Source organism: Hemitrygon akajei, unplaced genomic scaffold, assembly GCF_048418815.1.
Source record: "Hemitrygon akajei unplaced genomic scaffold, sHemAka1.3 Scf000035, whole genome shotgun sequence".
In the NCBI taxonomy this organism is placed as follows: Eukaryota; Metazoa; Chordata; class Chondrichthyes; order Myliobatiformes; family Dasyatidae; genus Hemitrygon; species Hemitrygon akajei.
The window spans coordinates 4,122,544-4,140,548 of NW_027331921.1; the positions used below are offsets into that span (position 1 = coordinate 4,122,544).

General features: G+C 50.1%; 1 protein-coding gene across 1 annotated transcript; it reads right to left on the minus strand.

The window, feature by feature from the left end:
- Positions 1–294: 294 nt before the first annotated feature.
- LOC140720042 (uncharacterized) lies at positions 295–10,846 on the minus strand. Its single transcript, XM_073034942.1, has 7 exons — positions 10,780–10,846; positions 8,790–8,909; positions 6,843–6,959; positions 5,476–5,580; positions 2,977–3,119; positions 2,337–2,401; positions 295–792 (listed from the first exon to the last, which is right to left on the minus strand). The coding sequence occupies exons 1-7, from the start codon at positions 10,844–10,846 to the stop codon at positions 600–602; spliced, it is 810 nt and encodes a 269-aa protein (XP_072891043.1). The 3' UTR covers positions 295–599.
- Positions 10,847–18,005: the final 7,159 nt, after the last annotated feature.

The window sequence follows — 18,005 nt, forward strand, 5'->3', positions numbered from 1 at the left end:
TCCATAATGATGCTTCAGAGTAAGAAATTGCAGGCCGTGTAAGTCTCAGATAAAGGGGTCTTTATTCCCTGGAGCATAGCTGTAACTTTACAGAGTTGCATAAACTCAAGAGGGGTACAGACAGAGAGAATGCGCACATACTTTTACGCAGAACTGGGGTACGAGACCCAGACGACACAGGATTGAGGTGAGAGTGGGTGGAAAGGAGATAGAGAGAGAGAGAGAGAGATCAGAGAGACGCAGGTGTTTGAGGGAACGGAGAGGAGAGGGAGAGAGTGTGGTAGAGGGGGAAAAGAGAGAGAAATATAAAGTGGTTGGAAGAGGGAGCGGAGAAATAGCAGACAGAGTCGAGAAAATAGGGAGGAGATGGGGTAGAGAGAGTTAGAGGGAGTGAGGAACTGCGGGATGCAGAGGGATGGCGGGAAAGAACGGGATAGATGGAGATCGGGGTTTTCCATGTGTGGTGGGGAGAATGGGATTGGGAAAAGAGGAGAATAGAGAAGCAGGTACGGCAGAGAATGTATGGAGGATTTTGAGAGGATGGGGTGAGTGAGAGTGGAGGAGGGATAAGGAAGGGAAAGACGCTGTAATCATTTGATTCAAGTCGGCTCTCCGGGCTGTTGACAGAGAACCTGGATCTTTTCAGGAATATCCGGGCAGCAAGGGGCAGACATCTCGCAGATGAAACGGTGTTTCTCATGTGGGCAATATTCACTCCCACCACTCGATGTGCATGCACTGCAGGAGGACCTTCCAGAGGACACATTGTACAGCAGACCAGTGGTATCATCCCTATCAATAAATGGTTAAAAATTTTGAACAGAAACAAAACAGATCCGGCGGAACAAATGCTTGTCGCCAAACTAATCCCATTAAATCCGGGCAATCACCACAGCCCTGTGTCGTTCCCAAAATAATTCCAGTGTCCCAATGTCTCCCTACTGCTCTGTGTCAGTCGACAGATTAATCCAGCTACGACAGCTCCCCCACAGCCTCCGTTCGGTCGTCCCGCGGTCTCCACAGTCCTGTGGCAGTCCCAGTGCGAATCGAACACACCCATTTATCCAGTCAGATCTATTTCAGTCCCCAAACAAATCCCAATATGCCACCCTACCCCCACAGACATACGCGGTCCCGAAATTTATCCCATCGGCACAATCTGATCCTGCAACCCTCTGTCGGTCACAAAATACATAACACGGCTCCTCTCCCGCCCGACAGTTTATGTCCGTCTCCAGGTTAATCCCATTGCCTCTCACTGCTCCCTCAGCCCTGCGTCAGTCAGTAGACTGGACCCACTGACCGACTCTGTACCCACATCCCCGTATCGGTCTCCAAACTAATCCAGTTCTCCCACTCTCTCCCCCCAGATCAGTGTCAGACCCCAAACTAATCCAGTTGTCCCACTCTCTCCCCCCCAGATCAGTGTCAGACCCCAAACTAATCCAGTTGTCCCACTCTCTCCCCCCAGATCAGTCAGACCCCAAACTAATCCAGTTCTCCCACTCTCTCCCCCCCAGATCAGTGTCAGACCCCAAACTAATCGAGTTGTCCCACTCTCTTCCTCTAGATCAGTGTCAGACCCCAAACAAATCCAGTTGTCCCACTCTCTCCCCTCAGATCAGTGTCAGACCCCAAACTGATCCTGTTCTCCCACTCTCTACCCCCCAGATCAGTGTCAGACCCCAAACTGATCCAGTTGTCCCACTCTCTCCCCTCAGATCAGTGTCAGACCCCAAACTGATCCAGTTGTCCGATTCTCTCACCCCAGATCAGTGTCAGACTCCAAACTGATACAGTTCTCCCACTCTCTCCCCCCCAGATTAGTGTCAGACCCCAAACTGATACAGTTTTCCCACTCTCTCCCCCCCAGATCAGTGCCAGACCCCAAACTAATCCAGTTGTCCCACTCTCTCCCCCCAGATCAGTGTCAGACCCCAAACTGATCCTGCTGCATAACTCTTTCTCACAGAGTAAGGCCTGTCGTCAAACTAATCCGACTCTGCCTCCTGCTCCCACAGATCTGTGTCAGACTCCAAACTAATTCCACTGCATCTCCCAATCCCCACAGCCCTGCGTCAGTCACCAAAATAATCCCAGGGAAATAATCTCCGGAGCCCACTGACAATCGTCAAAAGTATTTCACTGCCCTGTCCCGTGACAGACGCGTATCGCTCCCTGAAATATTCACCTTGTATCATCCTCTCCCGACAACTAATCAATGTCCCGCACCCACTTCTCACAAACCTACTTCACTCCGTAAACTAATCTCATTTTCTCCCCTCAAGACAGTGTCATTCCCCATCTCTCACCACACAGTTCAGTCCAAATCTCACCCGTTCGCGCATTTTCCAACCCAGTAAGCAAGGTTTCGGTTGTCAAGAAGGCGGAAAACAAAACTCTGTAAAATTAAATCCCTTTGATTAATGCCGAGAATCGAAAACTGTTTACAGCAGTGTGTGATGGGGCGTTGTGGAGGGAGATTCACTCATTGTCTGACCCCGGGAGTGTGTGATGGGACGGTGTGGAGGGAGATTCACTCTGTGTCTGACCCCGGGAGTGTGTGATGGGACGCTGTGGAGGGAGATTCACTCTGTGTCTGACCCCGGGAGTGTGTGATGGGACGCTGTGGAGGGAGATTCACTCTGTGTCTGACCCCGGGAGTGTGTGATGGGACGCTGTGGAGGGAGATTCACTCTGTGTCTGACCCCGGGAGTGTGTGATGGGACGGTGTGGAGGGAGATTCACTCTGTGTCTGACCCCGGGAGTGTGTGATGGGGCGGTGTGAAAGGAGATTCACTCTGTGCCTGATCCCGGGAGTGTGTGATGGGGCGGTGAGGAGGGAGAGTCACTCTGTGCCTGATCCCGGCAGTGTGTGATGGGACGGTGTGGAGGCAGATTCACTCTGTGTCTAATCCCGGGAGTGTGTGATGATTCCTGTGTTACTGTGTGATCTTCCCGTGCTGTGACACATACCGCTTCATCCCTTGAATTGATTTCCAGCAGCCTTGAATCACGGATTGAACATTCTTGCATCGCTCTGGGGAAAGATCTTTCATACGTGGATACGTAATAACGCCGGTCTGTATTTGTGGCACAGTCCTTGAAACACGTTTGCTCTGGAAATCAGGAACAAGAAACAGTGAGACACAAAGTGAATCTCTCTTCACACTTTCCTATCACACATTCCCGGAGAGACACACAGATTGAATGTCTCGCCATGCGGTCCCATCACGAACACCTGAGTTCAGGCACAAAGTGAATCTCCCTCACACCATCCAATCGCACATTACCAATGATCAGACACAATTACCTTCCCACCAAACCTTCCATCACACACTCCCGGATTCAAGACAGAGAGTGTATCTCCTACCACACTGTCCCATCGCACACGTCCGGGGAGAGACACAGAATGAAGTTCCCTCCACAACGTCCCATCATAAATTCACAGGAGCAGGCAGAGAGTGAGTTTCCTCCACGTCATCCATCACAGACTATCCAGTCAGGCATAGACTGAGACTACCTCTATCCCTCCCCTGATGCATTCACGGAGTCAGACACAGAACGGTCGTCGCGCGACACCATCCCACCACGCATTCTGTGTGTCAGAAACAGATGCTGCCTCCACAGCGTCCCATAAGAGACCCCTGAAGTAGTGTGGAATCGTCACACAGCCTCTGGGCCGGACCCAGAGTGGTTTCCCTCAGATTCTCCACATTCAATGTTTCAGACACGGAGCGAATATCCCTCCACACCGTCCCATTACACACTCCCGGGGTCAGCACAGAGGATTTATCTCCCTCCACACTGTCCAATCACACACTCCAGGGGTCCGAGAACATAATTTAGATCCTTCCACAAAGTCCAATGACACTCAAGCTTGGTCAGACACATAGTGAATTTATCTCTCTCCATGGCCCCATCACACACTCAAACAGTCAGACACAGCAAGAAACTCTCTCAGCACACACGACATATGTCAGAGGGAGAGTGGTTCTCCCTCTACAGCTTCTCAACGCACCACACAGCAAACTGTCAGACACAGAGGGGAAACTGCCTCCGCACGGTCCCATTACACAATCCCGATTCTAACACAGTGTGAATCTACCTCCTTAAGTCCTATCACAATTCCTGGCGAGTCACAGAGTGAGGCTCTCTCTGAACCGTCCCATCACTCCCCACTGTTTTCTTACACAAAGCGAAATTCCGCCCACACCCTCCCATGGCAAACTCACGGTGTCAGTCTCCCTCCACAATATCCAATCAAACAGTTTGGCGTCACATAGAATGAACGTTCCTCTGCACTGTCCCGTCACACAATCTCGCTGTCTGACAAAGAGTGAAGCTGGATCCTTACTGTCCCATCAGACATTCCCGGAGTGGGACATAGAGTGAAGCTATAATTTTACGTCTCACAATTCCGTGTTCAGACACAGAGTGAATCCACCTCCACAACGCACCATCACATCCTCCTGGATTCAGTGATAGAGTGAAAGATCTTCCACGCAGCCCCATCACACAATGACCGTTTCAAACACAGAGTGAATCACCCTCCATACCGTCCCATCACACCCTCCCGAGGTCAGACACAGAGTGAAGCTCGCTCCATACCGCCCCTCACAAACTCCCTGTGTCAGATAACAGAATTTAGATCCCTCCACAAATACAAATCACGCTCAGCCTTGGTCGGACACAGTGCGAATCTCTTTCATCAGCACACACACACACACACACACACACACACACACACACACACACACACACACACACACACACACACACACACACACACACAGAGTCACACAAAACCTTGATCAGGCACAGTGTGAATCTCTCTCTCACGGCCGCATCACACACTCATACGGTCAGACACGGAAATAAACTCCTACGCACAGACGACATATGTTAGAGTCACATATGTGATTCTCCCTCTACTGCTTCTCAACACATCACACTGTAAAGTGTCAGATACAGAGGGAAGCTGCCTCCACACGGGCTCATCACAAACTCGCGAGTCTAACACAGTGTGAAGCTCCTTCCTTACGTCCCATCACACACTTCTTGGCGAGTCACAGAGTGAGGCTCTCTCTGAATTGTCCCATCACACTCCTCTGTGTTTTCACACAAAGCGAAGTTTCGCCCAGAAGTTCCCATGCAACAGGCATGGGCTCAGACTCCCTCCACAACATCCAATCACACGGTCTTGTGTCACAGAGAATGAAGGACGTATCACAGAATCCCGCTGACAGACACAGAGTGAATCCACCTCCACAACTTCCCGTCACACTCTGCTGGATTCAGTGATAGACTGAAACTTCCTCGCAGAACCATCACACACTCACCGGGTCAAACACAGAGTGAATCACCCTCCATACCATCTCTTCACTCATTCCCGATGTCACACACTGTGACGTTTCCTCTCTCCATGCCTGCCCTGTGATGAGGAGCGGGTGAAAGAGGGGGATGATGCCTCACCTCTTCTGCTGGTCAACAATTCACAGATTTGAGCCTTGGTTTCGTTGACAGATCTGTACTTCGTTTCCATCTCAGTGAACTGGTGACGGAGACCGCTGTACATTCCTTTAAGAAAAGACAGATTAGTCTTGAGCGAGGAAAGCTGGGACTGAAGGGATGAGTTTAACTCATGGTAGTTTCGGTCGGTGGTGACCTTAGACTGACGAGTCTTTGATACTGAGAGACATGGTGAAGGATGTTTAGCGTTTACAGGGACACGTGAATCAGCGTCACGCTACCGAACGGGTCACAGAGAGTGTTGTGTCAGTGTCACGGTGAAGGGTGTCACAGAGAAGGATGTGCTGGTGGCACATTGAGAGGCGTCGGCGATACATTGAGGGGCGTGTCTCTGTCACTCTGAGGGGTTATCAATGTCCCGGTGAAGGCTTTGTTGTTGTTACCATGGAGGCTGCCTCTGTGTCTTGCGGGGGATGTCCAGGTTGCTGTGAGGGACGTTTCGGTGTCATTGTGATAGGTGTTTCTGTGCCCCGGCGAGAGGTGTGCCGGGTTACAATGAAGTGTATCTCGATATTAAGGTGAAGAAAATGTCAGATGAGGGGCCTTGTGGTGTCACCGTGGGTGGAATACCTGTGTCACGGAGTGCTGTTCTCACGTATGTGTGTGTCACGGTGAGAGACATGTCATGGCCACCGTGTGTGTGAGAGTGTCACACTGAGATGTCCGACGGCGTCAATGTCGGTGTCATTGTGAATTTAGGTGTCGGTATCAGTTCAGGGATTTGCCTGTGTCAGGGTGAGGTGTGGATAATTGTCTCAGTGAGGGCCAATACTGTCTCGGTAAGTGGTGTTACTGTGACTTCTGAGTCTTCGTCACGGGCCGGTGCGGAGGGGATCACGTTGAGGAGCGTGATGGTGTCACGGTGTACGTTATCTGAGTGTCACGGTGAAGAGCGTGTCGCTGTCACTGTGAGGAGTGTTTCGGTGTCGGTTGTGGAGATTATCAGCGACACGGTCAGGGCATGTCGATGTCACAGCGAGGGGCATGTTCCAGTCAGTGTGACTGCGATGTGTGTGTCACGGCGATGGTCGTGTCCCTGTCGCGGTCAGGAGTGTATCTGTGTCTCGGTGAAGGTCGTGACCGTGACAACGTTGTTGATGTTATGGTGAATGGCGTGTCGGTGTCAGGACGAGTCTTGGTCGTGTTACGGTAAAGGCCCTGTCTTTATCACGGTTAGGGGTGTGTCCGTGATTGGTTTTAATCGGTGTTACGGTAAGCGGCATGTCAGTGTCGCTGTGGTGTTTTACAATAACAATGTATTCCACTCTCTTTTTCATGGTCTGACTCCACCCGGAGACCGTTCCACTCACCATGGATCCAGAGACCGGCCACAATCACGATGAGGGCGGACGTAACTAGGCAGAGTAGGCAGATCAGACGGTACGGTCTGTTTCCGATCTTCACTTTCGACTCCTGTTCATGCGCAGCTGTGGACAGACCACACGACCATGCGACCATCAGATATAGCAGCAGAAGGAGGCGATTCGGGACATCGCGTGCCCCGCCATTCAATCATGGGCCGAAGCAATTCTTCCAGTCATCCCCACTCCCTTGCCTACTGCCGATACCCATTAATGCCCGGGCTAATCTAGAGCCTATCTCTCTCTGCACCCAATAATTTGGCCTTCACAGCCGCTTATGGCAACAAATTCCACAGATTTAACAGCCTCGGAAAAAAAATTAATTTCTCCACATCTGAGTTCTAAAAGGACGTCCTTCAATCCGGAAGTCGTGGCCACTTGTCCTAGAATCGCTTACCATTGGAAATAATATTTCCATATTTAATCTGTTCAGGCTTTGAAGATTCGGTAAGTTTCGTTGAGATCCTCCCCCATTCTCCTGAACCCCAGGGAATACAGCCCAAGAGCTGCCGGATGTTCCTCATACAGCGACCCTCTCATTCCTGGAGTCATTCTCCTGAATCTTCACTGAACCCTCTCCAATGTCAGTATTTATAAGAAGCCAAAAGCTGCACACAATACTCTCAGTGTGGTCTCACGGGTGCCTTTTGGTGCCTCAGTATCACATCCCTGCTCTTATATTCTATACCTGAATGTCAACATTTCATTCGCTTTCTTCACCACCAACTGAACATGGAGTTTAAGCTTTAGGATCCTTTGCACAAGTACTCCCAAGTCCCTTTGCAAATCTGCATTTTAAGTTCTCTCACCATCTAAATAATAGTCTGCATGTTTATTTCATACAATAAAGTGAATGACATTGAATGACATTTTCCAACATTGAATTCCATTTGCCTCTTCTTTGCCCATTCCCCTAAACTATCTGCGTCCCTCTGTAAGCTCACTGTTTCCTCAAAACTTCCCGCTCCTCCACCTATCTTTGTATCATCGGCAAATTCTGCACAAGTCCATGAATCCCATGGTCCAAATCTTTGACAGACATTGTAGAAATCAGCGGTCCCAACACCGACCCCTGTGGAACTCCACTGGTAACCGGCACGACCACTCTCTTTTCTGCCGATCAGCAAATGCTCACCCGGTGCTAGAAACCTCCCTGTAATTCTACGGGCTCTGATCTTCATAAGCAGCCCTATTTGCGGCACATTGTCATAGGCCTTCTGAAAATCTAAATACACTGTTGATTCCTGAAAGATCATTGTTGATCCCTCGGCAATCTCTCTGCCTACTTCCTTCAGAACCCAAGGGTACATTCCATTAGGTCCATGAGAATTAATCCCATCGTCCAAGTCACTGGCATCATCAGTTACTTTCAGCCGTAATCGCCTAGAGTCCAAATTCCTTGACTCGGCAAAGGCTGAGAAGTGTCTGACTGATTCCTGAGGTGTTTTACTCTCTCCTATGCGATTGATTAAGTTGGAGTTCTGGGTGTTGTCTCCGTCAACTTCATTTGGGTGTTTGACTGTGTCCCTCGGGGGAGGCTTATCCAGAAGATTATGATACAGGGGACACACGGGGAATTGACCGTCTGGATTCAGAGTTTATTATTTTTCACAGTTGTATTATTGTTTGCCCGCTTTGTTCTTTTCCCTCACATCGGATACATGACGGACTAAACTCTTCCATTCTTCAGATGGATCTGTGACTGATCTCTGTCGCAATGAACTCTTTTTTTTTTTGCCACTTTCCAACATAATCCACAAGAGCACCCATCTTCGCATCGGGTGCAATTCACCAACTCACCCACCTACAGTTTCAACCAGCTGATTTAAAAATTGGAAACAATTGGCAAATGACACCTGACGATTCCAGAATGGCGTCACTACTGTGAACTCTGACCTGTCTGTGCAGTAGTCGGCAGCCCTCCGGGTCCTGAGGCAATGGGAGGAACCTCGTCCTCGTCGATGAGAGGCTCGTCTTTCCGAAGGTTCAGCTCTGAGTAGGGGGAGGTCAGGCCATCTGGGGGAGAGAGTCGGACAGGCAGATTAGGATGAGACAGCGGTAGAGAATGGAGGAGAGACACAGAGGGAGAGAAAAGACAGCAGAGAGGGGTAAGCGAGAGGGAGAGAGGGGTAAGCGGGGGAATGTGAAAGAGAGGGAGCAGAGAGAGTGGGGAAGGGGAGAGTGGGGAAAGGGAAGTAGATAGAGGGGAATGTCAACGGAGAGAGCAGGAGTCGTAGAACGGGAGAGATGTGGAAAAGACAGTGAGAAGGGTTGGGAAAGGGGAGAAAGCGTGAAAGTGTAGGTAAAGGAAAGGAAATAGTGGGCCAGGGAGGAAGAAAAGAAGATGAGAGAGCATCAGTGTGTGAGAGACAGGGGAAGAAAGAGGGAGACAAGGGAGAGAGAGGAGAGAGCGTGATGAGAGTGTTGGTTTGGAACGGGGTCAGTTCCTCACTGAATCTTGCCACTCTCCTCCCTCCTCGCCACTCTTCCCAAGGTGTTTCCTGCTCACCGGCCATGCTACAACACTCCCTGCTCCCGCACCCGCCCCATCAGACAGCTCCCCTCCTCAGTGTCCCCAATTTAACCCCCTCTCGCGGTACTCCCACCACACAAAAAAATTCATGGCATTCTCTGCACCGATCCCACCTAGAGAAACTCCTCATTCCTTTCCACAGACCTCCCTCTGTACCACACCGCCTGTTGCTCTGCCTCCGCCTTGACCCTTCCCAGTGCGCACCTTCCTCACCGACCTTCCCATAGAGCCCGTCTCTCATCCAGTCTCGCACGCATTGCTACTGACCTATTGTCTAACAGGGAAAAATCAGGGTTAACTGTGCGCTTGGGATGAGATTTCTCGACAGGAAGATTCACATCAGATGAACAGTGTCAAACAAACAAAGTGAAACTGACCTCCATTCGTCCGGACCCGGGAATCAGAGTGGGATTTAAAATGAAGTTCCACATACGATACACAAGGTTTAGCTGGGGACAGAATAGTGAGAGTCAGAAACAGGGTGAAGCTCCCTGCACACGGTCCCATCACACACGCCCGGTGTCAGACACAGAGTCAATCTCCCTCCACACCGTCCCATCACACACTCCTGGGGTCAGACACAGAGCGAAACTCCCTCCACACCGTCCCAGCACACTCTCCCGGGGTCACACACAGAGTGAATCTCCCTCCACACCGTCCCATCACACACTGCCGTCATCAGGCACAGAGTGAAACTTCCTTCACTCTGTCCCATAATGAGGGACAGACTACACTTTGGAGCGTAGAAGGTTGAGGGGGGACTTGACAGAGGTATTTACAATTATGAGGGGGATAGATCGAGTTGACGTGGATAGGCTTTTTTTCCATTGAGAGTAGGGGAGATTCAAACAAGAGGACATGATTTGAGAGTTAGGGGGCAAAGGGTTAAGGGTAACACGAGGGGGAATTTCTTTACTCAGTGAGTGGTAGCTGTGTGGAATGAGCTTCCAGTAGAAGTGGTGGAGGCAGGTTCGGTATTGTAATTTAAATTAAAATTGGATTGGTATATGGAATGGAAAGGAATGGAGGGTTATGGGCCGAGTGCGTGTCAGTGGGACTAGGTGAGAGTAAGCGTTCGGCACGGACTAGAAAGGCCGAGATGGACTGTTTCCATGCTGTAATTGTTATATGGTTGTTATATGGTTTATGTTATACAGTCCCGTGTTCAGACACAGAGTGAAGTTTCCTCCGCACACTCCCGTGATCAGAAAAGGAGGGACACTCCCTCCACACCGTACCATCACACACTCCCGGGGTCAGACACAGAATGAAGGTCCCTCTACACACCCCATTACACACTCCACGGGTTAGAAAGAGACAGAAACTCCCTCCCTCCATCTCTGCCCCACTCACCTCCCGATGGAGACGGTGAGTCCGGTTTTACAAGTTGCTTTTTCATGGACGTCTCGCTCTTGGCCATCCTGTCGAGAGTCCGCTGCGTCTCTGAGCTCAGCGAGGGGAAGGAACCGTTGTCAGAGGAAGCCCGTGTTGACAAGTGGATCAGAACGAGACCAGCAAACACCGGATGAGCAGCTGATGAAGACAGGAGCCGAGAGCAGAGGGAGGAAGCGCTGGGGAAGAGAGAGATTTAGAGTGTGATGGGGGTGGCCTGTAGCGATGAGAGTTGCGCGGGGAGGAGTAGTGCGAGTGGGGAGAAACATAGGGAGGGGGAGTGAGGGGAAGGTTAAGGTTTGGCGGAAAGATAGTCGTGAGTGACAGGGGTCAGAAAAGGGTATCACTGCAAGAAGGGGAGGACAATATCTGGGATGGAATGGAGGGAGGATTGTTGGAGAGCTTCAATTTCGCCCCTCTCTCCAATTCTCTGCTTTTTCCTCCAATCCCTCTCTCTCCTCTGCCTGTCTATCAAATCCTCCACTGAAAGCAAAGGGGGAAGTGAAAGGAAATGGGGGCTTTTGAAATGGGGTAATTGAAGTGGACAAAGGGGTGGTGGTGCGGGAGGCGATGTGCTGTAGCAGTTCAGTGTCTGTGTCTGGGTGTGTGTGTGTGTGAGAGAGAGAGAGAGAGAGAGAGAGAGAGAGAGAGAGAGAGAGAGAGAGAGAGAGAGAGAGAGAGAGAGAGAGAGGAGAGAGAGAGAGAGAGAGAGAGAGAGAGAGAGAGAGAGAGAGAGAGAGAGCGTCGACATCGGCCGAACTATCACTCCCGGATCAGACATTAGTGCAGTTCCTTCCATACCGTCCCATTGCACAGTCCCGCGGTCAGACACAGAGCTAAACCGACGCTTCACAGTCCGATAACACAGTAACAGATTCAGAAACAGATCGAATCTCCCACTGCACTCTGTCTCTGCCTGTCAACAACCAGCAGTTTTTCAGCGTTCCTCAACAGTGTGAACAGTCTTCAACAGTGTGTCTGTCTCAGACATAATAAGTGTGTGTCTAATGCCACAGAAAGAAAAGTGGATGGAGGGGGACGAGAGGTAGGGCTTTACAGGGAAGATGAGTTTGCAGTCACTGGGGAAAAGCGGTGAGAAACTACACGACCGGCCTATACACACAGATGTGTGGAGGAAACTTGATTCTGTGTCTGACCCCGGGAGTGTGTGATGGGACAGTGTGTAGGGAGATTCACTATGTGTCTGATCCCGGGAGTGTGTGATGGGACGGTGTGTAGGGAGATTCACTATGTGTCTGAGCCCGGGAGTGTGTGATGGGACGGTGTGGAGGGAGATTCACTTTGTGTCTGACCCCGGGAGTGTGTGATGGGACGGTGTGTAGGGAGATTCACTCTGTGTCTGACCCCGGGAGTGTGTGATGGGACGGTGTGTAGGGAGATTCACTCTGTGTCTGACCACTGGAGTGTGTCATGGGACGGTGTGTGGGATGATTCACTCTGTGTCTGTCTCCGGGAGTGTGTGATGGGACGGTGTGGAGGGAGATTCACTCTGTGTCTGACCACTGGAGTGTGTCATGGGACGGTGTGTGGGATGATTCACTCTGTGTCTGACCCCGGGAGTGTGTGATGGGACGGTGTGGAGGGAGCTTCTCAGTGTGTCTGAGCCCCGAAGTATGAAATGAGTTTGAGTGGAGGGAGTGTTACTTTGGTGTGAATATATCACACATCTGAATTCCTCATTTGAATTTATTTCAAGACGCTTTGTAGCAGAGGTAGAATAATGTTTCTTCGCCCCATCGTCTGCCCTGAAAATAGGAACAATAAACAGTGGATCTGTCTCCTCAGCTTCAATTACATCCGCGGGTAGTCAGACACAGAATGGGAATCCCTTCACACATGCCAATCACACATTCCAGGCGTCAGTTGTAAAGTGAAGATCACTACGAACCACCCGAATCACACACACTCGGCGGGTCGAGACAGAGTAAAGCTCCTAATGCACTCTTCCATCAAATTATCCTGTTGGCAGACATACAGAGAAATTCCTCGTAAACTCTCCCAAAACACCTTCCCGGGATCAGACACAGAGTCAAGGTCCCAAAACACAGTCCCAGCACATAATAATTGAGCTAGAAAACAGAGTAAAGTTGCTTTCACACCGTCCAATTTCACACTCCCGGTGTCAGCCACAGAGTCAATCTCCCTCTTCACTCCCTCTCTCCCTCTCACCAATCACCAGTTTTTCAGCGTTCCTGTAGACTCCAACAGTGTTTCAGTCTCAGGGATAATAAGTGTATGTGAGATCAGAGGTAGAACAGAGGAGGGTGGGGGAGTGGAAAGCGGGCTGTGGACAGGTGGTGAGTTTCCAGTCACTGGGAGGAAATGTTGTTAAACCACACGACCGGCCTGTACACACAGAGACGTAGAGAAGCTCAGAAGCGAGAAATCGATATCCGGTGGAAGTGAGCAGCAGTAACTCCAACGTTGTGCAAGGAGTTGACCACTTTTCTGACCCCGGGAGTGTGTGATGGGGGGAGGGGTGGAGAGTTAGTCACAGTGTCTGACACCTGTAGTCTGTAATGGGACTGTTTGGATGGCGATTCAACATGTGTCTGATCCCGGGAGTCTATGATGGGACGGTGTGGAGGGAGATTCTCCCTGTGTCTCACCCCGGGCGTGTGTGCTGGGTCGGGTTGGAGGGAAATCCAGTCTGTGACTTACCCCAGGAGAATGTTGTAAGGCGGTGAGGAGGGAGCTTCTCAGTGTGTCTGAGCCGAGAAGTATGAAATGGGATGGAGTGAAGGAAGTGTTACTCTGGTGTGAATATATCACACATCTCAATTTCTCATTTGAATTTATTTCAGGACGCTTTGGAGCAGAGTCAGAACAAAGCTCCCTCGCCGCATCGTCTGCTCTGCAAAATAGGAAAAATAAACAGTGAATCTCTCTTCTCAGCGTCAATTACATCCGCGGGTAGTCAGACACAGAATGGGAATCCTTTCACACCGGCCCATCACACATTCCAGGTAACAGTTGTAAAGTGAAGTTCACACCGTACCGTCTGATCACACAGACTCGACGGGTAGAGACTGACTGAAGCTCCCTATGCACTCTCCCATAAAATTATCCTGTTGGAGGACATACAGGGAAGTTCCTAACACACTCTCCCAAAACACATCCCCGGGATCAGACACTGAGTCAAGATCCCAAAACACAGTCCCAGCACATACTAACTGCGCTAGAAAACAGAGTAAAGTTGCTTCCACACCGTCCAATTTCACACTCCCGGGGTCAGACACAGAGCGAATCTCCCTCTTCACTCCCTCTCTCCCTCTCACCAATCACCAGTTTTTCAGCGTTCCTGCAGTCTCCAACAGCGTGTCTGTCTCAGAGATAATAAGTGTGAGTGAGACCAGAGACAGAACAGAGGAGGGTGGGGGAGTGGAGAGAGGGCTGTGGACAGGTGATGAGTTTGCAGTCACTGGGAGGAAATGGTGTGAAACCACACGACCGGCCTGTACAAACAGAGACGTAGAGAAGCTCAGAAGCGAGAAATCGATATCCGGTCGAAGTGAGCAGCAGTAACTCCAACGTTGTGCAAGGAGTTGACCACGTGTCTGACCCCGGGAGTGTGTGATTGAAACGGTATAGAACATAGAACAGAAAACGATACAGCACAGTCCTGGCCCTTCGGCCCACAATGTTGTCCCGACCCCTATACCCTGCTCCCATGTAAAACCCAAATTTAAATTCCCCCATATAGCTGTCTAGTAGTCTGTTAAATTTCACTAGAGTATGTGTCTCCACCACAGACTCAGGCAGTGGATTCCACGCACCAACCACTCTCTGAGTAAAAAACCTTCCTCTAATATCTCCCTTGAACTTTGCTCCCCTGAACTTAAAGCCACGTCCTCTTGTATTGAGCAGTGGTGTCCTGGGAAAGAGGCGCTGGCTATCCACTCTATCTTTTCTTCTGAATATCTTGTACACCTCTAACATGTCTCCTCCCATCCTACTTCTGTCCAGAGAGTAAAACCCTAGATCCCTTAATCTCTGCTCATAATGCATACTCTCTAAACCAGGCACATCCTGGTAAATCTGCTCTGCACCCTTTCCACTGCTTCCACATCCTTCCTATAGTGAGGCGAGCAGAACTGGACACAGTACTCCAAGTGTGGGCTAACCTGTGTTTTACAGAGCTGCATCGATAAGCCGCGACTCTTAAACTTTGTCCCTCGGCTTATGAAAATTAACATTCTATTGGCTGCCTTAACTACACTATCTACACGTGAGGCAACTTTCAGGTTTCTGTGGACATGTATCCCGGGGTCCCTCTGGTCCTCCACACTTCCATGTATCCTGCCATTTACTTTCTATCCTGCCTTGGAGTATGTCCTTCCAAAGTGTACCACTTTACACTTCTCCGGGTTGAATTCTATTTGCCACTTTTCAGCCCAGTTCAGCATCCTATCAATGTCTCTCTGCAATTTTCGGGATTTTTCTACACTGGCCGCAACACCACCAACCTTTGTGTCGTCTGCAAACTTGCCAGCCAGCCCTTCTACTCCACCATTAGGTGGTTAATAAAATCACGAAATATAGAGGTCGCAGAACCGATCCCTGCGGGACACGACTCGTCACAGCCTTCCAATCCGACTGTACACATGCTCCACAACACAGTGCTTTCTGCAGCCATGCCAATTCAGAATCTACCTTGACAAATCTCCCTTGACCCCATGCCTTCTGACATTCTGAATAAGCCTACCGTGTAGAACCTTGTCAAATGCCTTACTAAAATTCATGTCGATTTTTCATCCACTGCGCTGCCCTCATCTATATGCCTGGTCACCTCATTAAGGAACTTTATCAGCCTTGTTAGCCACGACCTGCCCTCTGCAAAGCTATGCTGACGGTCCCTGATCAGACCATGATTCTCTAAAGGCCCATAGATCTTATCTGTAAGAATACTTTCCTACAGCTTTCCCACAGCAGACGTAAGTCTCACTGGTCTATAATTACCCAGACTATCCCTACTAACCTATTTGAAGAAGGGGACAACATGCGTCTCCCTGCAATCCTGCGGTACCATTCCCGTGGAGATCGAGGACATAAAGATCGTAGCCAGAGGCTCAGCGTTGTTTTCCATCGCCTCGTGGAGCGGCCTGGGGACTATTTCTTCAGGCCCCGGGAAATTATCCACATTAAAGTATTTTAACAACTACAACGCGTACTCTCACTTAATATCATCGTGCTCCAGAACATCAACCACACTCATATTGTCCTCACCGAAAAAAAGTTCTCTAACATCAGTGAATACAGAAGACAAGTAATTATTGAGGACCTCGCTCTATTCCACACAACCGCCAGGCACAGCTTTCCATCTTTATCTCTAATCGGTCCTATCTTTAGTCCTCTCAACTTATTGTTCTTAACATAATTCAAGAATTCCTTGGCGTTTTCCTTTACCCAACTGCTTCTCATACCCTCTCCTTGCTCTCCTTAGTTCCTTCCTAAGCTCCATTCTTGCTACCCAATATTGCTCAATAGACCAATCTGATCCTTGCTTCCTAAACCTCATGTCTGCTGCCTAATTCCACCTGACTAGATTCTCCACCGCGCTTCTCATCATCGTGCCTTCACTCTACCATTCTTTATCTTCCTCATCGAAACAAATTTAACCCTAATATCCTGCAAGAGATAACTAAACATCGATCAAATGTCCATAGTACATTTCCCTGCAGAAACATCATCCCAATTCACACACGCATGTTCTAATTTTATAGCCTCATAAACTGTCGATCCCCACTTAAAAATGTTCTCTGCACTTTCTGTTATTTACGGATTTCCATGAGTCAAATGGAGGCAAACTCTCTGTCTGAAACCGGGAGTGTGTAATGGGACGTCGTGGGGGGAGATTCACCATGTGTCTGACCCCGGGAATGTGTGATGAGATGGTGTGGAGGGAGCTTCACTCTGTATCTAACCCCGGGAGTGTGTGATGGGACAGTGTGGAGGGAAATTCACTCTGTGTTTGACCCCGGGAGTGTGTAATGGGACGGTGCGGAGGGAGATTCACTCTGTATCTACCCCCGGGAGCATCTGATTGTTTCGCTAAGTGTCTGTCCTGGGTACTGTGTGATGGAACGGTGTGGAGGGAGATTAATTCTGTGTCTGATCCCGGGAGTGTCTGATGGGGCGGTGTGGATTGAGCTGCACTGTGTGTCTAACACCCGAATTATGAAATAGGATGTAGTGGAGGGAGCTTCTGTCTGGTATGTACGTACGTTCTGTGTGTCTAACACTTACCTCTTCCTCTTTTGAAGGTATTTCAAGACGCTTTGAAACAGAGTTAGAAGAATGCTGCCTCGCCCCATCGTCTTCTCTGGAAAATAGGGCTCTCTCCACATCGTCCATTACATCCGCCGGTAGTCAGACACAGAATGGGGAGCCTTTCACAACGGCCCATCACACATTCCCGGCGTCAGCTGTAAAGAGAAGATCCCCCCGAACCGCCCGATCACAGAGACAGAGTTTAGAGACAGAGTGAAGCTCCCTCTGCACTCTCCCATCAAATAGTCCTGTTGACAGACATACAGAGAAATTCCCGAAACACTCTCCCAAAACACTCACCCGGGATCAGAATTAGAGTCAAGATCTCAAAGCACAGTCCGAGCACATACAAACAGCGTTAGTCTCTGAGTGAAGTTGCTTTCACACCGTCCAATTTCACACTCCCGGGGACAGACACAGACTGTAGCTCCAGCCACACCGTCCCATCACACAACCCCCGGGTCGAGCTCGGAGTGAAGCTCTCTCCGCATAGTCCACACACACCCACACACACAACACCCCCCCCCCCCCATCCCCGCGATCAGATACAAAGAGAGAAGCTTCGCACACACCGTCCCATCTCCCGTGGTCAGACTCGGAGTGATGTTCCCTCAACATCATCCCCTCGCACAGTCCCGGGGTCCGACAAAGACTGAAGCTCCATATACACCGACCTGTCACACACACTCGGGGTCAGACAAAGTGTGAAGTTCCCTCTACTCCGTTCCATCACTCACTCCCGGAGTCAGAAACAAAGTGAAGCTCCAATTACTCTGTCCCATTACACAGCCCCTGGGTCAGACGCAGTGTGACTCTTCCTCCACACCGTTCGATCACACACTTGCGGGGTCAGAGGTGGAGGGAAGTTCCCCTGCGCACGGTCACACAACTCTCTC

Excerpts from the sequence above, each read along its gene's own strand:
- LOC140720042 (XM_073034942.1), bottom strand. The coding sequence starts at position 10,846 with ATGGCCAAGAGCGAGACGTCCATGAAAAAGCAACTTGTAAAACCGGAC. Across the intron at positions 8,910-10,779 it reads CTCACCGTCTCCATCGGGAG|ATGGCCTGACCTCCCCCTAC; the intron begins GTGAGTGGGGCA and ends TCTCTCCCCCAG. Across the intron at positions 5,581-6,842 it reads GGCCGGTCTCTGGATCCATG|GAATGTACAGCGGTCTCCGT; the intron begins GTGAGTGGAACG and ends CTTTTCTTAAAG.